Source organism: Haemaphysalis longicornis, unplaced genomic scaffold (assembly GCF_048455015.1).
Source record: "Haemaphysalis longicornis isolate Haplotype H1 unplaced genomic scaffold, Haemaphysalis longicornis Haplotype H1 scaffold_31, whole genome shotgun sequence".
Taxonomy (NCBI): domain Eukaryota; kingdom Metazoa; phylum Arthropoda; class Arachnida; order Ixodida; family Ixodidae; genus Haemaphysalis; species Haemaphysalis longicornis.
Window position 1 is genome coordinate 1,466,277 of NW_027526340.1, and position 20,363 is coordinate 1,486,639.

Below are 20,363 nucleotides of genomic sequence, written 5' to 3' on the forward strand. Positions count from 1 at the left end.
GCACTTGGAGTGACGAGACCGGCGGGCTTAGTTTTGCCTGGGCAGTGAAAGAGCTCGGTCACCACCGTTCCACCGAGGCTCGTCGCGTCGCCTTCTCCACTTCGACGGCCAAGAAGTTGTGGTCTCTACACCTCACAGTGTGCCTAGCCCAAGCATTACATAAGGAAGCATTGACACACACTGCTAGGAACCACCGTTGGGTCGAGAAAGTTAACAACTCATAAACACAGTGTGAACTGTACGCACGTTGCATCAACGTTATTTATATGCACTTCAAGCACACACCCGCTTCGACCACGGCAGCCTAGTCGCTTACTGACTTAAAAACACCGTTGTGCGCGCGCCAACTCAACACCGCCTGTGACTTCACATTACGGCATACTCACGTTCGCAGGCAGAGGACTCGTCGCAGTCAATGGGCCCGCCAAGCCGGCGTACAGTTCCGGTCGCAATCAATCATATTTTGGTGGCATGGTATAGTCCTAACCTGTATTTTCGCCATCCATATAGTGGTGTCGCACTACAAGGAGCCCCGATACCCCAGAGCACAGTTTTTACGGCCTGGTCCGTGTGCTCCCGCACCCTTTTTACGATTTTAAACATGGTGTCTGTGCCTTTTCTATAGTCAGACAACCCTGGTTTAGCTCCTTCCGATCCAGGAGTTTTTCCTTCAGGTAACGCAAAGACCTAAAGCTTCCCACCCGCAGCTCAGGGCGTAAACATGTGAATAAAAAGCTGGGCACCCTCCGTTGGCTAAGAAGTCATAAATCTTATGCGCATGCCTTTGTAGGCTGTGCAAACAACCGGGCGACAGTATGCAAGCGCGAGTTCTCCAGGCCCTCGTCTGGACCTCATGCGTACTGTGAGCAGTTAGTCGTGCGCCAGCCCTTTGGGACATTGACCGCTACCACAGTTACCTAGGGGCCACTATCCCATACCTCATCTTCCTCTGATAGTCATCCTCATTATCATTTTCCACCTCGGGGCTCGTGACCGCCTCTTCGCCGCCAGCTGAGTGTGTGTTCCGCGAGAGCTGCTACGCCTAATAAACGTCCTGTACCGGCCGTCCTTCAAGGCCCTTACAAGTGGTGGAGGTCTACCTCGATCCCAGTACCTCTACGTCTGCCCACTGCACCCCTAGAGCTCCGTTCCGGACGCCGTTTACCACCAAAGGCTATGCAGCGTGAAGCCGCGAGCCAAACCGCTGGCGCCGCCGCTGCTGCGGCTCCGATATTTACGATCACCAGCCACCAGCGCGACCCACCGTTTTTCGCCGGGCTCCGCGGTGAGGACGTGGATGACTGGTTGGACCAGTTTATGAGGGTGAGTGCATTTAACCGATGGGACGACTCCTTCAAGCTCTACATCGTTGGTTTCTACCTGACAAAGGTGGCAAAAACATGGTTCCTAAACGAGGGCAGCCGTATCACTGATTGGACCTACTTTAAGGAAGAGATTCGGAAGATTTTCGGCACTCCAAGCACCCGTTCGGCCATTGCCAAAAGGACGCTAGCTTCCCGTGTCCAACACCCTGAAGAGACGTACGCCTCATACATTGAGGATGTCCTTGCTCTCTGTTGCCGAGTGGATGCTGCGATGCCAGAAGCCGACAAAGTTCGCCACCTCCTGAAGGGCATCGCTCCTTTCGCATTCAACGCTCTTGCAGTCCAAAATCCTGCGAGCGTTAGCGATGTGCGGACAACGTGCCAACGCTTGGAGGAGCTACACTCTGTTCGTCTGCGCCAGGACGCTGGCCCCAATGCGCTGCCGGAAGACGTGGATTTGCGCGCCCTCATACGCAGTATCATCCGTGAAGAGCTGCAGCTACGTGACCCACCTGCTTCCTCACGGGATAGCATTCGCTCGGATGCCCCTCATTTGCGCGACCTTGTAAAACAGGAGTTGGCCTCCATGGCGGGTATCGTCCCAACGATGCCTTCGGTTCCATTCCCAACCATGCCGTCATATTCGGCGATCGCGGCGAAACCACCCTTACCAATGGAAGTCCCGCCGGCTCATGGACACTTGAGTGCCATCTCATCGGCAGCCCCCTTCCAGACTTACTACAACGAGCGTTCGTCACGCCGCCGCCGATCTCCCTCGCCATATCGTCGTTCTGTCTCGCCCCTACGACCCGCGTCCGACCCCACGGCCTACCAATCGGAAAACTAGGGCCTGCAGTTTTTGGAGGGTAAACTGCGTTAGTCGAAAAGCCAAGAACTCCTCCAACAAGACCGTCGAATACATTACATGTGAACGTTGAAGGTTGTGATGTTCATGCCCTCGTTGACACCGGAGCCAGCATATCTGTCATTAGCGAAAATTTGTGTTCACGGCTCCGAAAAGTACGAACCCCGTACACTGGCCCCTCATTGTGTGGTGCCAATCAAGTTGTGCTCGAGCCGTCTGGATTCTGTACAGTGCGCGTTTTGATTGAGGGAATTCGACACCACATCCAGTGCGCAGTCTTGTCTTGTTGCTCCCATGAATTGATTCTAGGGTGGGATTTCCTCTCGTCGGCGTCTGCTGTCATCTCCTGCCGAAACCCGGACATTGCGATCGACCCTACCGGGCATACGGACAGCAACCCCGATGTTCCGCAGTGTCGCGTGGTGGCGAGTGCAGATTTTGTTCTTAGGCCTGGCTGTGAGACAAGAATTTCTGTTCGTGGTGGCCATTTCCGTGATGGAGACGTGCTCCTAATTCCCAGCGCTCGTTTTCTACCAAGGGGAATCGTTGTCGCAACTTGTCTTGTACGTTTCTCGCATGGGTCTGCGTTGCTAGTCGCCACGAACACTACACCGGAAACGATCCTCCTACGTCAAGGCACCACGATCGCTACCGCTGCGGACTCCGAAGCCGTCTCTGTTCTTCCGCTTTGTTCTGTTTCCTCCACTTCCCAATCTCGCCCTATGCCTCCCCACCCTGACCTTGCCGCGAGAATCAGCTCTGACCTCTCCCCACCGCAAACCGACTGCTTGCTGACTCTCCTGCACCGGCACAAAGCTTTATTTGACTCTCAATGCCCTACACTTGGTCAGACATCCGTGGCAACGCATCGCATTGAAACAGACGGATCCCGTATTATTCGCCGCCGCCCATACCGGGTGTCCTCATCTGAGCGAAAAATCATCAGCGACAATGTTGCCGACATGCTGCAGCGCAAAATTATACGTCCATCTAAGAGTCCTTGGTCATCCCCTGTGGTATTGGTACGGAAAAAAGACGGGTCTGTTCGATTTTGCATCGATTACCGCGCACTGAATAAAATCACGCGGAAGGATGTATACCCAATGCCTCGCATTGATGATGCCTTGGACTGTCTGCAAGGAGCGGAATATTTCTCCAGCCTCGATCTCCGCTCTGGTTATTGGCAGATTCCAATGCACGAGGCCGATAAAGAAAAGACAGCCTTCGCCACCCCTGATGGACTCTACGAGTTCAATGTGATGCCTTTTGGACTTTGTAACGCTCCTGCAACGTTTGAGCGTATGATAGACACTGTACTCAGGGGCCTTAAATGGAAGACTTGTCTTTGTTACCTGGACGATATTGTTATTTTTTCTTCAAGCTTTGCTGAGCACTTGAGACGGCTGGATGAGGTCCTCTCGTGCCTCGCCAGTGCGGGCCTTCAGCTAAATACTAAGAAATGCCATTTCGCCACCCGCAGCATCCAAGTCTTAGGCCACGTCGTGAGCAAGGAGGGTATCCGACCTGACCCAGAGAAGGTGGCTGCTGTCGTCGAGTTCCCGCGTCCTCAGCAACAAAAGGCGCTGCGTAGCTTTCTTGGCCTGGCGTCTTACTTCCGCCGTTTTGTACGCAACTTTGCAACAGTTGCTTCACCGCTCAACAAGCTCCTCCACTCCGGAACTTCGTTTCAGTGGTCGGACGACTGCGAAGAGGCTTTTCAGCAGCTAAAGGCCGCGCTCACATCAGAGCCTATACTGTGCCATTTTGATGAATCGAAGCCTGTCATCCTTCATACTGACGCTAGTGGCCATGGGATCGGTGCGGTTCTCTTACAGTCAGATCAACAGCGTCGGGAGCGGGGTATTTCGTATGCCAGTCGCTCCCTCAGTTCCGCGGAGAAGAACTATACTATCACCGAGCAGGAGTGTCTTGCCGTGGTTTGGGCCGTTCAGAAGTTTCGACCCTACCTCTACGGCAGGCACTTCACGGTCGTGACGGACCACCATGCGCTATGCTGGATGCCGACGCTCAAGAATTTATCAGGACGCCTCGGACGCTGGATACTTCGACTTCAGGAATATGACTTCACTGTCACGTACCGATCCGGGAAGAAGCACCTCGATGCCGATGCTCTTTCGCGTTGCCCACTGCAGCCGCCTGACGCTATTTCAACATCGGCGCCACCAGACAAGGTGCTCCCTGTCGCACCTATCAACTGCACATCGGTTGACCTGTCACGCCTCCCAGAACTTCAAAGACAAGACCTCTACTGCCGTACGATAATCGACCGTCTTACCGGCTCAACGCAGCCTCCCAACAGTCGGTCCCGTCGTCAACTTCAGAGCTTCCGACTTTTCAATGGTGTGCTGCATCGTATTAACCATCATGTATCTGGCCACGGATGGGTTCCCGTTGCACCGCGCGCCATCCAGCCGCAGATTTTGGAAGCCCTTCACGACGATGCCACAGCGGGTCACCTAGGCTTCGACAAAACATATGATCGCGTCCGCGGTCGCTTCTTTTGGCCTGGACTTTCTAACTACGTGGCCCGCTACGTCGCTTCGTGCACTTCGTGTCAGCAGCGCAAACGATCCACATCACCACCTGCCGGACTGTTGCAGCCACTTCCTTGCCCTTCTACGCCATTCGAAACCATTGGCATAGACCTTTACGGACCGTTGCCCTGCACAGATTCTGGCTACCGCTGGATTGTAACCGCCGTGGACCACTTAACACGTTATGCGGAGACAGCACCCATTCGCTCTGGATGTGCTTCAGAGGTCGCAGATTTCTTCTTGCGTTCCATTCTACTGCGTCATGGTGCCCCTCGTGTCCTTTTAAGCGATCGGGGCAGGACATTTTTATCGACTATTGTTGAAGAAGTTCTGCGTACGTCGAACACTGTTCATAAGACTACATCCGCCTATCATCCACAGACCAATGGGTTGACTGAACGATTTCATCGGACTCTCTCTGATATGATTTCAATGTATATACAGCCTAACCATACCAACTGGGACGTGATTCTCCCGTTCGTTACGTTCGCCTATAACACTGCAGTTCAAAAAACGACTGGCTATTCTCCATTTTTCCTCGTCTACGGCCGCGACCCGCCATTCATGCTCGACGCTTCATTTTTATCGTTTCCTGTATCCGCATCAAGCCCGCTCTCTGAGCAGTTCGTCTCCCGCCTTAACCACTGCCGCCGAGCTGCCCGTCTGAATACAGAAACCCGCCAACAGGATCGAAAGAATCGCTACGACGCATCTCACCGTGGTGTTCGCTTCCGGCCGGGCGACGAGGTTCTACTTTGGACTCCCACGCGTAGGCCAGGATTATGTGAGAAATTTTTGCGCCGCTTCACGGGTCCCTACACAGTGCTTGAAGAAACCTCCCCAGTGAACTATCGTGTCGCCCCTAATTCTGCCCCACTGGACCGCCGCTACCGTGGCACCGAAGTCGTGCACGTCTCACGCCTCAAGCCGTTCGTGCGCCGCGCTTCCCCAACACTTGCGGCCGGGCGGCCGCCTCGCCCACAGGGGGGAATTGATTTGAGCAGTTAGTCGTGCGCCAGCCCTTTGGGACATTGACCGCTACCACAGTTACCTAGGGGCCACTATCCCATACCTCATCTTCCTCTGATAGTCATCCTCATCATCATCTTCCACCTCGGGGCTCGTGACCGCCTCTTCGCCGCCAGCTGAGTGTGTGTTCCGCGAGAGCTGCTACGCCTAATAAACGTCCTGTACCGGCCGTCCTTCAAGGCCCTTACAGTACATCAATTATAGCTTCAGTATAACACACTGTTCGGCAAGTTGGCGCATAACGGTGCATTCGTCACTGAACACGTATACGCGCGCGCATTTACCCGGGCATTGCGAACAGTGCAAAGGCAACCCTTTCTTTGGGCAGATTGAAATGTTCGGGGAGAGAGGGAGAGAAACAACTTTCGCTGAGCCCATGTCAGGTGACGCTCGCAGGCGTCAGACGGGGTGGAACCCTATTCACGAGTCCCATATGAGTCCAATAGCTCCTGGCCACTGGACGCGAGCTCTTGCTGCGTCGACAGGTCGGGGCTGGACATCAAGATCTCCCATCGCTCGGGTAGGGGGGGAAGGGGAAACGGGAGGGAAGGTAGGGGATTCTTGAGGTGAGGGCACTCCGCCAGTATGTGCCGCAAGAAGTGATAATACAGTGGCCGGGGAGCGTGTTTCCAAACGGTTCGCTGCACAGAGCAGCCACGTGACATGTGTGATGTCACTGCGCGCGCTATTATTTTGAGCGCCGGCTACAAGGCTTTGTAGCCTCGCTGAAGAGTACTGAGTTTGGGTCCTGATGGCTTGGGTTCGAGCCCCAGCAGGGATATGTCTTAGTTTTTTTAGTTGCCCAATTTCATTTTCTGAATTTAACTCTTTGCTTCTTAACTCAGATATACGGGTTGATTTTTGTTAATAATGGTGATTCGGTACCTTTTAGGTCGCTTTTGGTTTGGGGCGCAGCCAATTACCACGTTGAGTTACCGTTCTTCATCTCGCGAACCGACATGTCACGTGGGTGCTCTGTGCAGCGAAGTGTTTGGAAATACGCGGCCGGGGAGCTCTTCTTTTATTAAGAAAAGGAGACCAGTGCGCCAGAGACGCACCTGTGCTTCTGCGTGACAGTGAATTCATTTTTGGATGCCTCACTTTGTAGCCTCCTTACCATTTTTTGTTGCTCATTTTGCGCATGCCCCCAGTGATTAGATACGTATTTATACGCGAAAATGCTTCAAGCAAAACCCGTTGCGAGCGAGCGCTCGTCCCGTCGTCCTTCTCTTGTATGACTCGCGTTATAATTTTATCACTCATTTATAGCTGCTGCGGCGGGACCTAACGAACGGGACATACCGTTCTGGAGTATGTACGAGAACGCCACTTCCAACGTGATGCAGAACTGCAAATAAACATGTTAGTGGCCTGTACCCCGCACTTCTACCGACCTAAACCGTACCCTTTTTTGAGAAAAATGCGTAGGCTTGACATAATACAGCTATATTTTGAGGTAAAAAAAAACATCGTACATCTCTGCGGGAAATGTCAGAAGTGCTGCGCTCGAACCTCGGCCGTAGGCGTCAGAACTCGCGACTCTACACATGCAGTATACTGATGACAAATAGCCGTCTAACAGTTGCTTAAAGCTAATGTTGCCAGCGAACCGGTAGATGGCGCTAGCACATACAGGGAGCGCTTGGCTTGTACCTGCGGGGCGGCGGAATGTCGCCAAACAAACGGTTGCGGAAGGCATCATTCAAAATGCGGTGAAATAGTTCACCTGCCGAAAATTTAGCCAGTGTTTTATTCGCTTTCGCTGGCTTCCCAGGAACAAATTATTTCTATCAGAAAATTAGATTTGCGCTCAAGACAAAGTAGGAAAGGGCAGCAGACAATCACCCAGCAGGCAAATTTTATTTTCTCCACTGCTTTGTTAGAATGGGCTCCCCGATTGCGCAGTCTGTTCATGGTTCATTCTCTTGACAAAAAAAAAAAACAATGCTTCACAGCCCCTCGACGCACAACCCTCTCCTTTCTTGCCTTGGAACATTCAATGAACTACTCAACGCGGATGATGCCATGGAGTGCTCGAAATCGAGGTTTCAGGAACTCGGCGATCACTATCTGGCGCTTGTAGGCTAATACTCGCTTTGTGTGGACTCACTGGTCTCCGTTTCCTGCTCGTCTTCGTCGACGACTTCTCGGTACATTTGTTGTGGCTCAAGCGGTAATGGCAGCGGTGGTGGAGCAGGATAAAGCATTCGTTCATAAACTCCCTGCTGCTGGCGCACGTTGTACGCTCCGGCCGGCCATACCGACGACTGCATAGGCCGCAAGGTCCAACTCGGTGGCCCCAGCTGCCTTATGAAGGGGCGCCCCTGCAACGGTGCAGACCTTCCTATTCCGGTACGTTGCTCGGGTGAGAGAAAATATCCCGGTGGCGGCCACGATGTCGGGGCTGGTTGAACGGGCCTCTGCGTCCCCTGTGATGGCCCAGAAAGAGGCGGCGGCCTCGGTAGGGTCATGTATTGCTGCCGCTGCTGCTGTTGCTGCTGCTGTTGCTGCTGCTGTTGCTGCAGCCGACCCTCAATTTGTTCTGCCAGCCCACGCACCCCCAATGGCCGCTGCCCTGTTGAGGGTGGCTGCACAGCAGGCGTTCTGTCTGTCATGGGGCGCGGGACGCGAACCGGTTTGAAGGAGCCAGTTATTTGCACGCCCTTTTGCATATGTTCCTTTTCTGAGGTTGCAGGGCCCGGCGTGCGAGGTTTAGTGTCACCCAATGGTTTGTCAGCAACAGGGCCAGTCTTACTGCCAAATCTGGCTTGGATATCCACTTGTGGCTTGGGCTTTCCTGGAGGGCCTTCAGGCTTCTTTTTGCCCTTGCCAATTCCCCACTGACCCTTCATATTTAAAAGGCGTGATCTGAAAAACAGTGGTACCGGCAGAGATTGCTTACGCATGGGCGCTGGCCCAGGCCCTGGCTCTGGTGCGGGCTTCGGCTTCCCTTCTGCGTCGTACCCTGGTGGTGGCGGGACTACCACCTCCGGTGCCTCCACCTCTTTTACCTGCCACGTAAGTGGTTTGTCTCCGGCTTTTCCCGGTTTGGATTCAGACTTTGGATCCTTTCTTACATAGTATTCTGGTTTTTTTGGCAGTTCGTGTTCTTTTGCTGGTGGGAGCGCCAGCCACTCAAACGGTGTGTCCTTTTGTTTTTCGGGGGGAACTGGTGGGGGCACTGGTAATGGTTGGGGCACTGGTTGTGGTTGTTCAGGCTTCCCTACAGGCAGCCACTTCGATGGTCCGTACTCTGACTGTTGCAGTGGCAATGGTTTCTCGTCTGCTGCTGATTTGGGTTCAGGTTTGGGCTGCGGCGGAGGTGGCTGGACCAAAGGTGCCTCCTTTTCCGCAGGCTTCCGCTTTTCCTCCCCTGGCACCAGCCATTCCCCTGGCTTGGCGTCTTCTCGTTGGGGAATGTACTCGGGCTTCTTTTCGTGTGCTTGTGGAACTACCCCTGGCTGACGTACCGCTCCTGGTTCTCTTTGGGGCTCTGGCACGGGTTGGGGTTCCAGTCGCTCCGGTTTGCGCCCTGGTTTTTGCATTGGCATCCACTCTGGTTTGGGCTGTGGTTCTGCCGGAGGCCTCGACGGGGGTTTCCGTTCTTCGTACCTAGGTATTGGCGGCAACTCGACCTCCTTTGGTTTTTCTTCTGGCACCAGCAATTCTTCTTTCCGGGCTTCTGGTTCTCGTCTGGGCTCTGGCTCGAGCTTCGGTATCCATTCTTCGTACCAAGGTTTCGGCGGAAACTCAGCCTCCTTTGGTTTTTCTTCTGGTACCACCCGTTCCCATTGCTGGGCCACTCGCTCGGGGGCCTGTTTTGGTTGGGGAGGAACTTCCATTCTACGCTGCTGTTTTTGTTGGCGTACCACCCATGCATCTTGCTCAACTGCGACTTCTTTTCTGGGCTCTGGCGCTGGTTTCGGGGCCTGTTTTGGTGGGGGCAGTACTTCTATTCTAGGCTTCGGTTGCTCTTTGGCTGCTGTTGCAGGTTCTGGTTTGAGGTCAGGCTGTTTGCGTGGTCTGTATTCCGGTGCGCGTTTCTCATCCGCTACCAGTTTTGGTGCAAGTGGCGCTGGCCCTGCCGGTATTTCGATCGGGATATTTTTTTCTAGTATTTCTAGGATTGCAGGTGCGCTAGAATCTTCGTTATCTGGCTGTGACACGGCCGTGTGGTACCCGTAAAGGCACAATAAAATCATAATCTGAAAAATGTGCACGAAGAAAAATACACAAGGATTATTTACTATTTTGAAGGGACTAAGAACACAAAATGTGAAAACAATGCGAGGGGATTTCATGAATACCCACAGTAACAAAAAGCAGTAGACAAGAACGCCAAAAAGCTCGCCGGAACGAGACATATTCTACAATCTACGACTGCTCTGTTTTCTTCCCTTATTTGCTATTATATATTTTCTGGAAGTAAATTATTCCTACAATAAGTAAAGGTCATAAATCATCGTCGTTACCCCATTTAACCGCTGTAGGACACAGGCCTGTCCTATAGAAGTTCAATTGCTCCTTTCCTGCGCAGTTCCGATCGAGTTAATTCTTGGTTCTTACATTTTTCTATTCCACCCTTCCATCGAGTTACTGTTTTCCCCGACTTTTAAACCAGTCTCCAGGTGGCCCAGTGTTCGCGAGTCAGTTCCGCTGTTGCCAGTTCTGCGCGTATACGTGTCGGTGAGGCTACACTCGATGGGTGCAAGGATACTATTAAGGCTCCCCGGGGTCACAAAAAATATCGCTTCACCAGAACAGGATATGACCATCCTGGGGTAGTATTTGGCCACAGTGTCCCCATGAATCTATGAACAAACTGATGAGCCTCACTACCCAGCCCCTGCGCAGCACATGACCATAGCTTAGCGGGACAGCAGATGGCGCTAAGAATATTTGCGTCCGGTCGAATCTCCTCTGTAACTTGAACGCGGCAACGCTCTTTCGAAGTCTGTCTAGCTCTCGGTCATTACATGGGGTGTTATATGATTCATCATCATCACCATCATAATCAGCATCATCATCATAATCATCCTGCTTGTGTCCGCTGCAGGACGAAAGCCTCTCCCAAAGATTTCCAGCCACGCCTATCGATTGCCAGCTGAGTCCATGTTATCCCACTGGCGACCCACCCCGCCCTAGAGATTCTTAGCGCCTTCTGCTGCATTGCTTGCCTTCCCGCCGCCTTGTTGGGAGGGGGGGGGGGGGGGTCCTGCTGTTGGTGACTGAAGGCCGATAGTGTGATTGTGGAACCATTGGGAGGTTTCTGGCAAATGTACTCAACCAGGGTTGCCATGTCATTGTCTGGTGAGGAAGTCCTGTTACAGAGCTTAAACCGAGCTTAAAAAAAAACAGGTGAGTGCTTTGACGAGTGGAATAGCGGGCATATTTTGCGCAACCGAGGTTAATTGGAAAAGAGTGTAGCATGGGCTTGGATTCTTTACCCACCAAAAAACACCAGGGAACACGGAAGAACATGCCAACATTAGCGAAAGGGTATACCAGCCTGTGTGATTGAGCTAAACAAGAATTATGCTATGTTCAGAATACCGCACCAAAACCATGTCGTGATCTATGGACGTAAAAAACGGCGAGACATGAAATGACGTGATTCCATAAAGTGATTACGACAGCTGCAGCAACAGTTTGAACCCGGCCGCACAGTCCTCAAAAGTGCCAACTTCAATGAACGGGGTGCCAGCCTATGCGCACAGCGGCAGCTTACGTTTTTACCCGAGCTAGCAAGCGAGGCTGTACGCATGTACTGGAGTAGCCGGCTGGTGAAGGCCAGTCCCGTGAACTCGAATTATCAGCTGTTCAAGATGTGCCGGTGGATGCTGCAACCTGCTACTCTGTGCGTAGGTTGGCACCGCTTGTTTGCTTACACTTTTTGACGACTCTACAGGTTAAAGGTAGTACAATTCTACGCACCAGAGTCTACCTAGAGAAATGAGGGCGTTGAATTTTTTTCGAGGCGGTTGAATCAGAAGTAATAAGGTAAACAGTCACTGCACGCTGGTGATGAGACCCTAACGCAACAATAGAAGTCAAGGTGGGTGGCAAGCGTGCAGCGGAAAACTTTGTAGTAGGTACTCGGAATAGCTAAGGTTATACACACGTTGGAATTGCGGATGCTAACTTAGACAAATGAGTTATTCCTGAAACGGTATCATAGAAAATGGCATAAAAAAGCGCCAACATCAAATGAGATCCACTTATGAAAAGTCCCAATACAGGTATTTATTGTTCATGTTGTTGGGGTGCTACGCAAGGTCACGATCAGTGGTCACAGGTTGATGAGGAGCGAAATAAGGCTAGACGTGAAAATAAGGAAGAGTGAACCAAGCAATCGAAATGAAATTCAACAAGCAGTCACCAGAGACAGGGAGGGAGAGAACAGAATTATTTTTAAAGCCGTTCCGCTCAACGTGAAAGCGGTCGAAAGTACAGAGCAGTGGTTCGCCATAATGAGCTGTGGCTCTGTTCTCCGCTCACTGCTACCACCCATCACGCTCTTCGCATGGCTCTCCCCCTCCTCTCCTGATGAATTAAACGGTGGTTTGTCCGATGCAGTTCAAACTTCCCGCCTTCTCAGTGCTCGCGCGCCCCCTGCCTGGAGCAGGACGGGTGTTCTTTTCGTGCTTGCTTTCATCACGCACGTGCAAGCGCTTTACTGCGCAGTTTGCAAACGCGTCATTTTTGGCGGCCACTTTTTTCGTTTACTATGGTAAAAACCAACCCACCGAACATTCCTAACTAATTGGACGCGGGGCTGCCAGTTATTTACGCATATTTTTCTTCAAATGTACCTGCAGTTTTCTTTAAGCTAAATAACGGGGAGATGCATGAAAAGCGCCAGCGATTCAGAAGTTTCGAACGGTTATGGCGATACAAATCACTTGTTTTTTGGAGCCTTTCTTCGGTCCGTTACACCGTGGGGCTCTACTTGGGTACGTATCTCGCCCCGCCGCCCAATTCCGGCAGTCGCTAGACATTGTGACAGCGAACGAGCTACGACGACAAGGCGAGCCCCTAAAGTGCCCTGCGCTTAAAACGTCTGAAAAGAAATTCGCACTCTAACCACGGAGGGTGAGGACAACATACCCGCAGACTGAATGACAACCTAACGACGTTAATCACGAAGCGAGGAGTAGCTGTAGGAGGAAAGTAACTTACAAAACGAACTAATGCGGAGAAAAACACGCACCATAGGTCCTCAGGTGGGACTCTCAACGTTGTAGGTGCGGCTGCCGCCCGCAGGAGTGTTTCTGTACGCTTACGTTGCCACAATTTAAAATGATCATTGTTAGGGAAAATCACATGGCTTCATTTAGCGTTCTGGACCGCTGGCCTTTTTTTTCCCGTATTCTTTCAATAGACTCCCCATTCCGGAATACACAGAACTATACAGTCAAACCCGATTATAACGAACCCGGATAGAGCGAATTACGCTATATATCGAACAAAAGTAAATCTGTTACGAAAATGCATGCGAAGAATATTCATTATAACGAAGTTCACATCGGATATATCGAACTCGGCGAGCCTACAATTGCCACCAAAATACGTGGTCCCGGAGCGGCGATTGAGATGCTGATTGGCCACGATTGCGATGTTGAGCCTCGCATGGACCGACGTGATGCCCGACACCTTCCGTACTGTTTCCGACGCACGGGATTCACGTGGAGCCCAACCAGCCAGCGAGTCCGGACCAAGACGGCATCATCGGCGAACTGCGCGAAGAGCTCGCCAACGTTCCAGATGCTGTGCCGAAAGGAGTGTCCTCAGAGGATTTCCTGAGTGTTGACGACGATATTGCCGTCACTTTGAGCCCCTCGAGCGCACACACCATTGCCGATGTCGTGGCAACTGGTGCTGCTGAAAGCACTGAAGAGACTGAGAATGTCACAACTTAAAGCCATCCGACGGTTTATGAAGCGCTTTTGCCAGACGATGTTCTCCGCCAATATTGCTTCGATATTGACAGACACGGACTTGAACTGGTGCAAACGATGTCTCGTGTAGAGAATGCGATGCTAGTTGGTGCCGCCAAAACGAAAGTGAAAACAAAAATCACCCCTTTATTGCGAAGTTGGCGGTTAAGGCGGAAAGTAGCTGTATTGCATGCAATAAATCGATTCTTTTATGTAAGGTAATGGCATACTTTATGTGCTCGTTTCGTTATGTGGGACTGGCAAAGGGGCGGGCGGGGGGGAAGGTCCCGCGTATTGCGAACTCGTAACCAAAAAATTCCTTACAGACGAGTTCGGCTATATCGAATTATTCGATATGTCAAACTAATCGCGGCCATTATTACCATTTGCTATAACCGGTTTTGACTCTATGCATAGCAATGGCTTGTATTCTGATAGCCTTGGTGCCCTTGGAAGAATAAAGGATTCTTCACCCAACCTTTTTACAACGGAGCTGTCCTAGGCTAGGTTTCCGTACATTTTTGATGTCCTCACACCAGAATTACGGTTCAACGTGTCTTTCAAGCGCGAGGCACTCCATAGCAGGCATCTTAACCGGCAATGATGATTGCTGCTAGAGCGGCCTTTAACTGCCAACTTGTCATATAAGCTTTCCTCCTTGATCCTATTTCTCCCTGTCCCGTCACTGTCAGGCAGCATCTTCCGTCGTGGCCGAGGGTTTTTTAAACGATCTCCCCTAAAAAATCAAAGCCCGTTAAGCATTGCGGATGTCGATGATCAACGGAGCTGTAAAGTCATTGTCACTTAGTACGGCGGTCGCAATGGTTTTGTTGTCACTACGATGTACACTCGATCGACAGTATGCGTCGGTTTTTCTTTTTCGGCACGCTATTAGGTGCCGCGAAGAAAACGCCGTGGAGTCAATTATTACCTCAATTCCCGCTTCTCCGGCGTTTATCACGAAGTCTCCTATGAGCATGGAAAGCTGCAAAGGACAAAGAAAGGCAAGGGCTGAGCAAAGACGACAATATTTATCCCTATGCAAATGCTCGCTTTGACGAGGGCGCTTAGCGTAAATAAATTGGTTACGGCACGCATGCGGTGGGCTTGTAACAGCCAGAACTTACGGCAAATGCAGGAATATAACGAATTAGGGTCACAAAGCACGTGTGTGTGCGCATTGGGTTACTTAAAAAAATTCGGTCATATGGTCCATCCGTGTCCGTCCGTCCGTCCGTCCGTCCGTCTGTCTGTCTGTCTGTCTGTCTGTCTGTCTGTCTGTCTGTCTGTCTGTCCGTCCGTCCGTCCGTCCGTCCGTCCGCCCGTCCGTCCGTCCGTCCGCTCGTCCGTCGATCCGTCTGTCTGTCTGTCTGTCTGTCTGTCTGTCTGTCTGTCCGTCTGTCCGTCTGTCCGTCTGTCTGTCCGTACGTCCGTACGTCCGTACGTCCGTATGCCCGTGCGTCTATTCACCCGCCTGGCCAAAAGTTGAAACAATTCCTCGAGAAGAACTATACATAAGCCAAACTATCGCAAAATACTGAAATTATTGGCTGGGTCATTCGTGCTCCCTTTATGAAGCGCTATGGAACCTTTAGGCGTGCTTGAGGCAAGAAATCAGTACGTAACTGACAGAAGCAAGGTTATTTTAACTAAGAATACACGTTGAAATGATTATCACGAAAGCAAATAAAAAAACTACGTGTTATAAACAGGGAGGCAAGTTCGGCGCCCTTCCACCATACGGCGCGCGAGAAGTGTGAGAACGGAATACAAATGTTTGGAAGTGCGGATAACGAAGAGAAAGACTACTTAAGAACTCATGACGAATAACTTAAAATTAAGGGAACACCAAACGCAGGAATTATGAAGCATAGAGCCCTGTGGGAGAATAACAAATACGAAGTAGTTCCGAGGAATTTGGAAGCGCATGATGATACCGGGCCTTACCTTTGCGAATTGCTTAAAATCATTTCCTGCTACGCCTACAAGAAAACTACTTATACCGTAGGAAGTTTGGCCTCAGGTGCGCATAATAAAATAACAAACGAAGCAGTGAAAGAAGATTTTGGCTGGAATCGTTTTTAGATCGAGAAGTCGAGAATAAATTAAGTTCTGAGGAGAGGTTAAGAACAAATATTCCACATAAGTGGACAGCTGGAGTGGTGTACCTCTACACGAAAATCGCAGACACGCAGTGGTTAAGAAAGACTGCAAGTCTTGTGATGGAAGATGTAAAGGTTCGCGGAGAGGCAAACACAGCCAAGATTATTAAACGACGAACAAGTTGAAGGAAAAAAATGGAATCGAAAGTGGAGTCAGAAACGTACAGGGCAGAGAAATTTATTGTTGATGCACGCTGTGTTCGACGCGCACGATCAAGAGGCGATCAAGTCAGAACAATTGAGCTCTCCTCATGTAGAGTTGACTACCACCCATGCGACAAATTTCCGGTGGGTATCATCAGTGCCACACTGGAACTTCTGGAACTTCACCAAGATGTGTCGGTTATGTTCATTCTGTTTCCGCTTGCTCCGCGACACGATGTTCTCCAGATTAAAGTCGGCAGAACGCGTGTAAAGCAACCAGGCCTTTGTTGGCGGGCGGCAACCTGATTCTTTGCTTTGTTGGCTGATGGCTGCGCTGGTCGCGGCGAAAATAGAAAGGTTCTCAGAAAACCATGATTAAAATGGACAATAACCGGTCAACACGAGATTAGTCTAATTCTACTGGAGGATTAAAAGCTGGAAATGAACAAAGGGTGACTTCCCCGAGTGTACGTACGATAGCAACAAGGCAAAAAGCGATGTCGGCCAAGCGAAGAACGGTGGTAAGGTGGGGGTCGAGTCGGACAAGGCGTAGGCTTAGGCGTGGGAGGAGTGAGGCATGCAGAAGGAAGGCTAGAATACTAGCCGAAGACAGTGAATGGGGCGAAAAAGAGGAGAGCACGAGCATACAGACGGTTAAAATAAGGCGTCCCCGATGCCACCGGCATTATCCCCGCAAAACAAGTATTTGGAGGACATCAGTATAAATAACCTGATCGGGTGTGTGTGTATGGGAGGGGGGGGGGGGGGGGAGAGGAAAGCTAGAGGAGGGCAAATGTTGTAAAGAAATTGTGGACTATCGTACCCACAAACCATAGCAGCAGGAATACAGTGAAGGGGAGGAGAGTGGAATGAAGATAGACATTGACGAAGACTAGATATATGGCATTCAACGTAATGAACATCTTGCTGTGAGGTTGAGCCCGTTTCTTATTTGAAATACACACCAGGAACGTGCGCATGTCCACACGCGCCACGGTCACGGAGGAAGTGTTACCGAACTATATATAAGCGCCGCTAGCGTTCCGTATTGTTCCTTCTATTTGAGCTAATAAAAAACTGAGGGGCTTCCGTCCCGACAAATGTCCCCATCAGTTCACTGATCAAACAGCAGCCTCCTGTCTTTGTCTGCGGTGTTACTGTTACGTATCCGCTTGTTCACACCGAGTAACTGGGTTCGATTCTTTTTTTTTTTTTGTTGTTGTTGTTGCCATTTTTTGGTGTTCTTTACTTGGGACGTTTTCATTCTTTGTGCGGCTGTTTCCCTGTTATTGGTCGCACCTTTGTAACACTCAGTGGCGGCGTTGCACCATAAAATTGTTTAGGAGTGGTTAAGTTCGGCTTGGCTAGGCTAGGATAGGTTAGAAACAGAATTTCTCGCACTAGGGTTAGGTAGGCTTGGGTTACTGCGTTGTATACTATGCAATAGTCTCCAACAGAACCTCTGTTGTGCATGTCGCGCAAGTGTATCAATGACGTATTTGGAGAGGGTACCCTGATTAAGATACAGTAAATGAGCAATCTTCGCTTAAAACTCAGCACCATGCTACTGAAAAGCATGCAGAATAAAAAGCTGTAAGATAAGCACCTCTTCAGACAGAAAGCTAGCCGAACCATCTGCAAGTTTGATCTGAGCGCAGTTTTCGTTGCGCATCATAGCGAACATAAAAGGCCTGATGGTTCCTTTGGTTTTGACCAGTCGTAAACCGAACTTTGGTTTGGTCATGGCATGCACCTAATTTCACAAAGGACTGCAGCGTGTCATCTGGACAGCGAAGTCACCGTCCTGGTGAGTAACTAGGATACTCCTAGGGCCTTTATCGAATACTTCCTTCAATTAGCAGCTAAATAGTGCCAGGACACAATGCTAAAAAAGCTGGAACTGCGTTCACTGCCGCTAGCGATCCCATGCATCAGCCCCTCGCGGAAATGAGTAAGTGGCGGCGACACGAACTTACCACGTTGCTTTCGTGGAAATGAGTGAAGCTTGATGCGTACGACCAGAACCAGGCATTAGCCTGAAACGGAAAAGCACGTCGTAAGCAACAGTGTCGAGCAAGGCTTATTTGCAATAGATAATGACGCATGATATGAAATACAAAGCAATTGTGGATATTTCGAACACTTTAGAAAGCTACTTTTCACTTCGTACCTGGAGTGAGGGCGAACAGTACGGCAGCCCACCCCCTCCCCCCACTAGAGGCGATACTATTAATATGCATCGACCCTCCACAAGGCGAATTGCCAAAATGTCAAAAATACGTTCGCTCTGACGTCATCCTTGTAAGAGGTTGTGAAGCACTAATTGCAGCAAGTGCAAGAAAACTGACTATTATCAGTGATACCCATGCGAGGCTTCTACATATATACCTTGAGTGCGACAGTGAGTTTCAAACAATGCCTCAGGGCTTTTTATCTCTCGCTCGATCATTCAACAATGGACCATATTCACACGATCAAACAGGTGGTAGAGAAGTGCGCTGAGTATACTGAACCCCTATATATAGCCTTCATAGATTATGAGAAAGCATTTGAGTCAGTCGAAGCCTCAGCAGTCATTCAGGCATTACGGAACCAGGGTGTAGATGAGCAATACTAGAGAATATATACAATGGGTCCACAGCTACCATCATCCTCCATAGGGAGCGCAGTAAAATAGCTATAAGTAAGGGCGTCAGACAAGGGGACACAATCTCTCCAATGTTTTTCACAGCATGTTTACAAGAAGTATTCGGAAAATTGGATTGGGAACAGGTGGGAGTAAGGGTTAATGGAGAATACCTCAGTAACCTCAGATTTGCTGATGACGTTGCGTTGCTAAGTAACTCGGGGGACGAATCGCAAAGCATGCTTTCCGCACTGGACAAACAGAGTAGAACCGTGGGCCTCAAAATTAATATGTAAAAAACCAAAGCAATGATCAATAACTTCGGGACAGCACAGCGGTTTGAGATAAGTGGCGAGGCAGTGGAAGTGGTAAGCGAATATATCTGCTTAGGTCAAGTTGTGACCCTGGATCCCAACCATGAGGCAGAAATAAATAGAAGGGTAAGAATGGGGTGGAGTGCATACGGCAGACATTCTCAGATAATGAATGGCAGCCTACCATTGCCCCTGAAGAAAAAAGTGTATGACAGCTGCATCTTACCGGTACTCACCTACGGTGCAGAAACTTGGGGGCTCACTAAGAGGGTTCCCTTAAATTGAGAACGACTCAGCGGGAAATGGAACGGAAGATGATAGGTGTAACATTAAGTAACAAGAAGAGAGCGGAGTGGGTCAGGGAACATACGCGAGTTAAGGACTTAGTAGAAATTGAGAAGAAAGAATAGACGTGGGCAGGGCATGTAATGCGAAGGCAAGATAACCGTTGGTCATTAAGGGTAACAGAGTGGATCCCTAGAGAAGGCAAGCGTTGCAGGGGGCGGCAGAAAGTTCGATGGGCAGATGAGATCAAGAAGTTTGAAGGATAAATTGGTCGCAGTTATCACAGGAGCGGGGTAATTGGAGAATAATGGAGATGCCTTTGCCCAGCAGTGGGGCTGGTGATGATAATGATGTTTAAGGGGTGGGTAAGAACTGTGCCTCACGATTAAACAAAGGTGCACGAAAAGACCCACGCACATCGTCGCCCTACTGCCGGTCCTCCAGTTAATATTCCTTGTGAGTTCTACACGAATGCATTCCATAAACAACGATGCTCGCATCACCCCGTCAAGCCTGTAAATAGGGTGCGGAACTCCGAGAGCATCTCACCGAGCACGTTGAGAATGGCCGGGATCTCGGTAAACGGCGAAGTACGTTTTATTCATCGTCAAGCCATTTATTTTCATCTTCCAGTGCGACTCAAAGACAAACTGAACAGCTTGAACAGGTGGAAGGGGGCAGAGGAGTATTAATCTCCTCCCGTCTTGCGAGGTGTTATCTTTGTGACATCATCACCCTCTTCAGCTATCTTTCTAGCTTTGATGACTGCTTTCTTTTCGGGCTGGATCGAGCTCTTCCAGTTCGTTTTAACGGGCACACCATTGCAAAAGAACTAACAATCTGGTTACTTTGCAACGAGCATACCGCGCGATGTAAAATCACAACCCCCCTACCCCCCCCCCCCCCCCCCCACACACACACACACCCACCATTTTACCCTGTGGCCAGCCAGCTTATGACGAAGTGCATGTGGCAAGTAGGTCGTATCCCCAAAGTACAAGAGTTCGGCAGAGCCGGTGAACGGGGGTTCCACTTCGCAGGCTAACGGTATAACTCGTCTCCTGTTGTCCCCCCTTACGATGAACCAAATTTCCTGCGGGCTTAAGGTTTTTTTTTTTTTT

General features: G+C 50.4%; 1 protein-coding gene across 1 annotated transcript in view; it reads right to left on the bottom strand.

Moving 5' to 3' along the window:
* Positions 1–7,651: 7,651 nt before the first annotated feature.
* Positions 7,652–20,363, bottom strand: part of LOC144177791 (uncharacterized) — a 43,385-nt gene continuing 30,673 nt past the window's right edge. The window contains exons 8-10 of the mRNA XM_077705361.1: positions 17,994–18,053; positions 14,643–14,696; positions 7,652–9,979 (exon numbers count right to left, since the gene is read on the bottom strand). Coding sequence (XP_077561487.1) covers positions 7,859–9,979; positions 14,643–14,696; positions 17,994–18,053 — 2,235 coding nt within the window. The 3' untranslated portion in view covers positions 7,652–7,858. The remainder of the gene's footprint in view (positions 9,980–14,642; positions 14,697–17,993; positions 18,054–20,363) is intronic.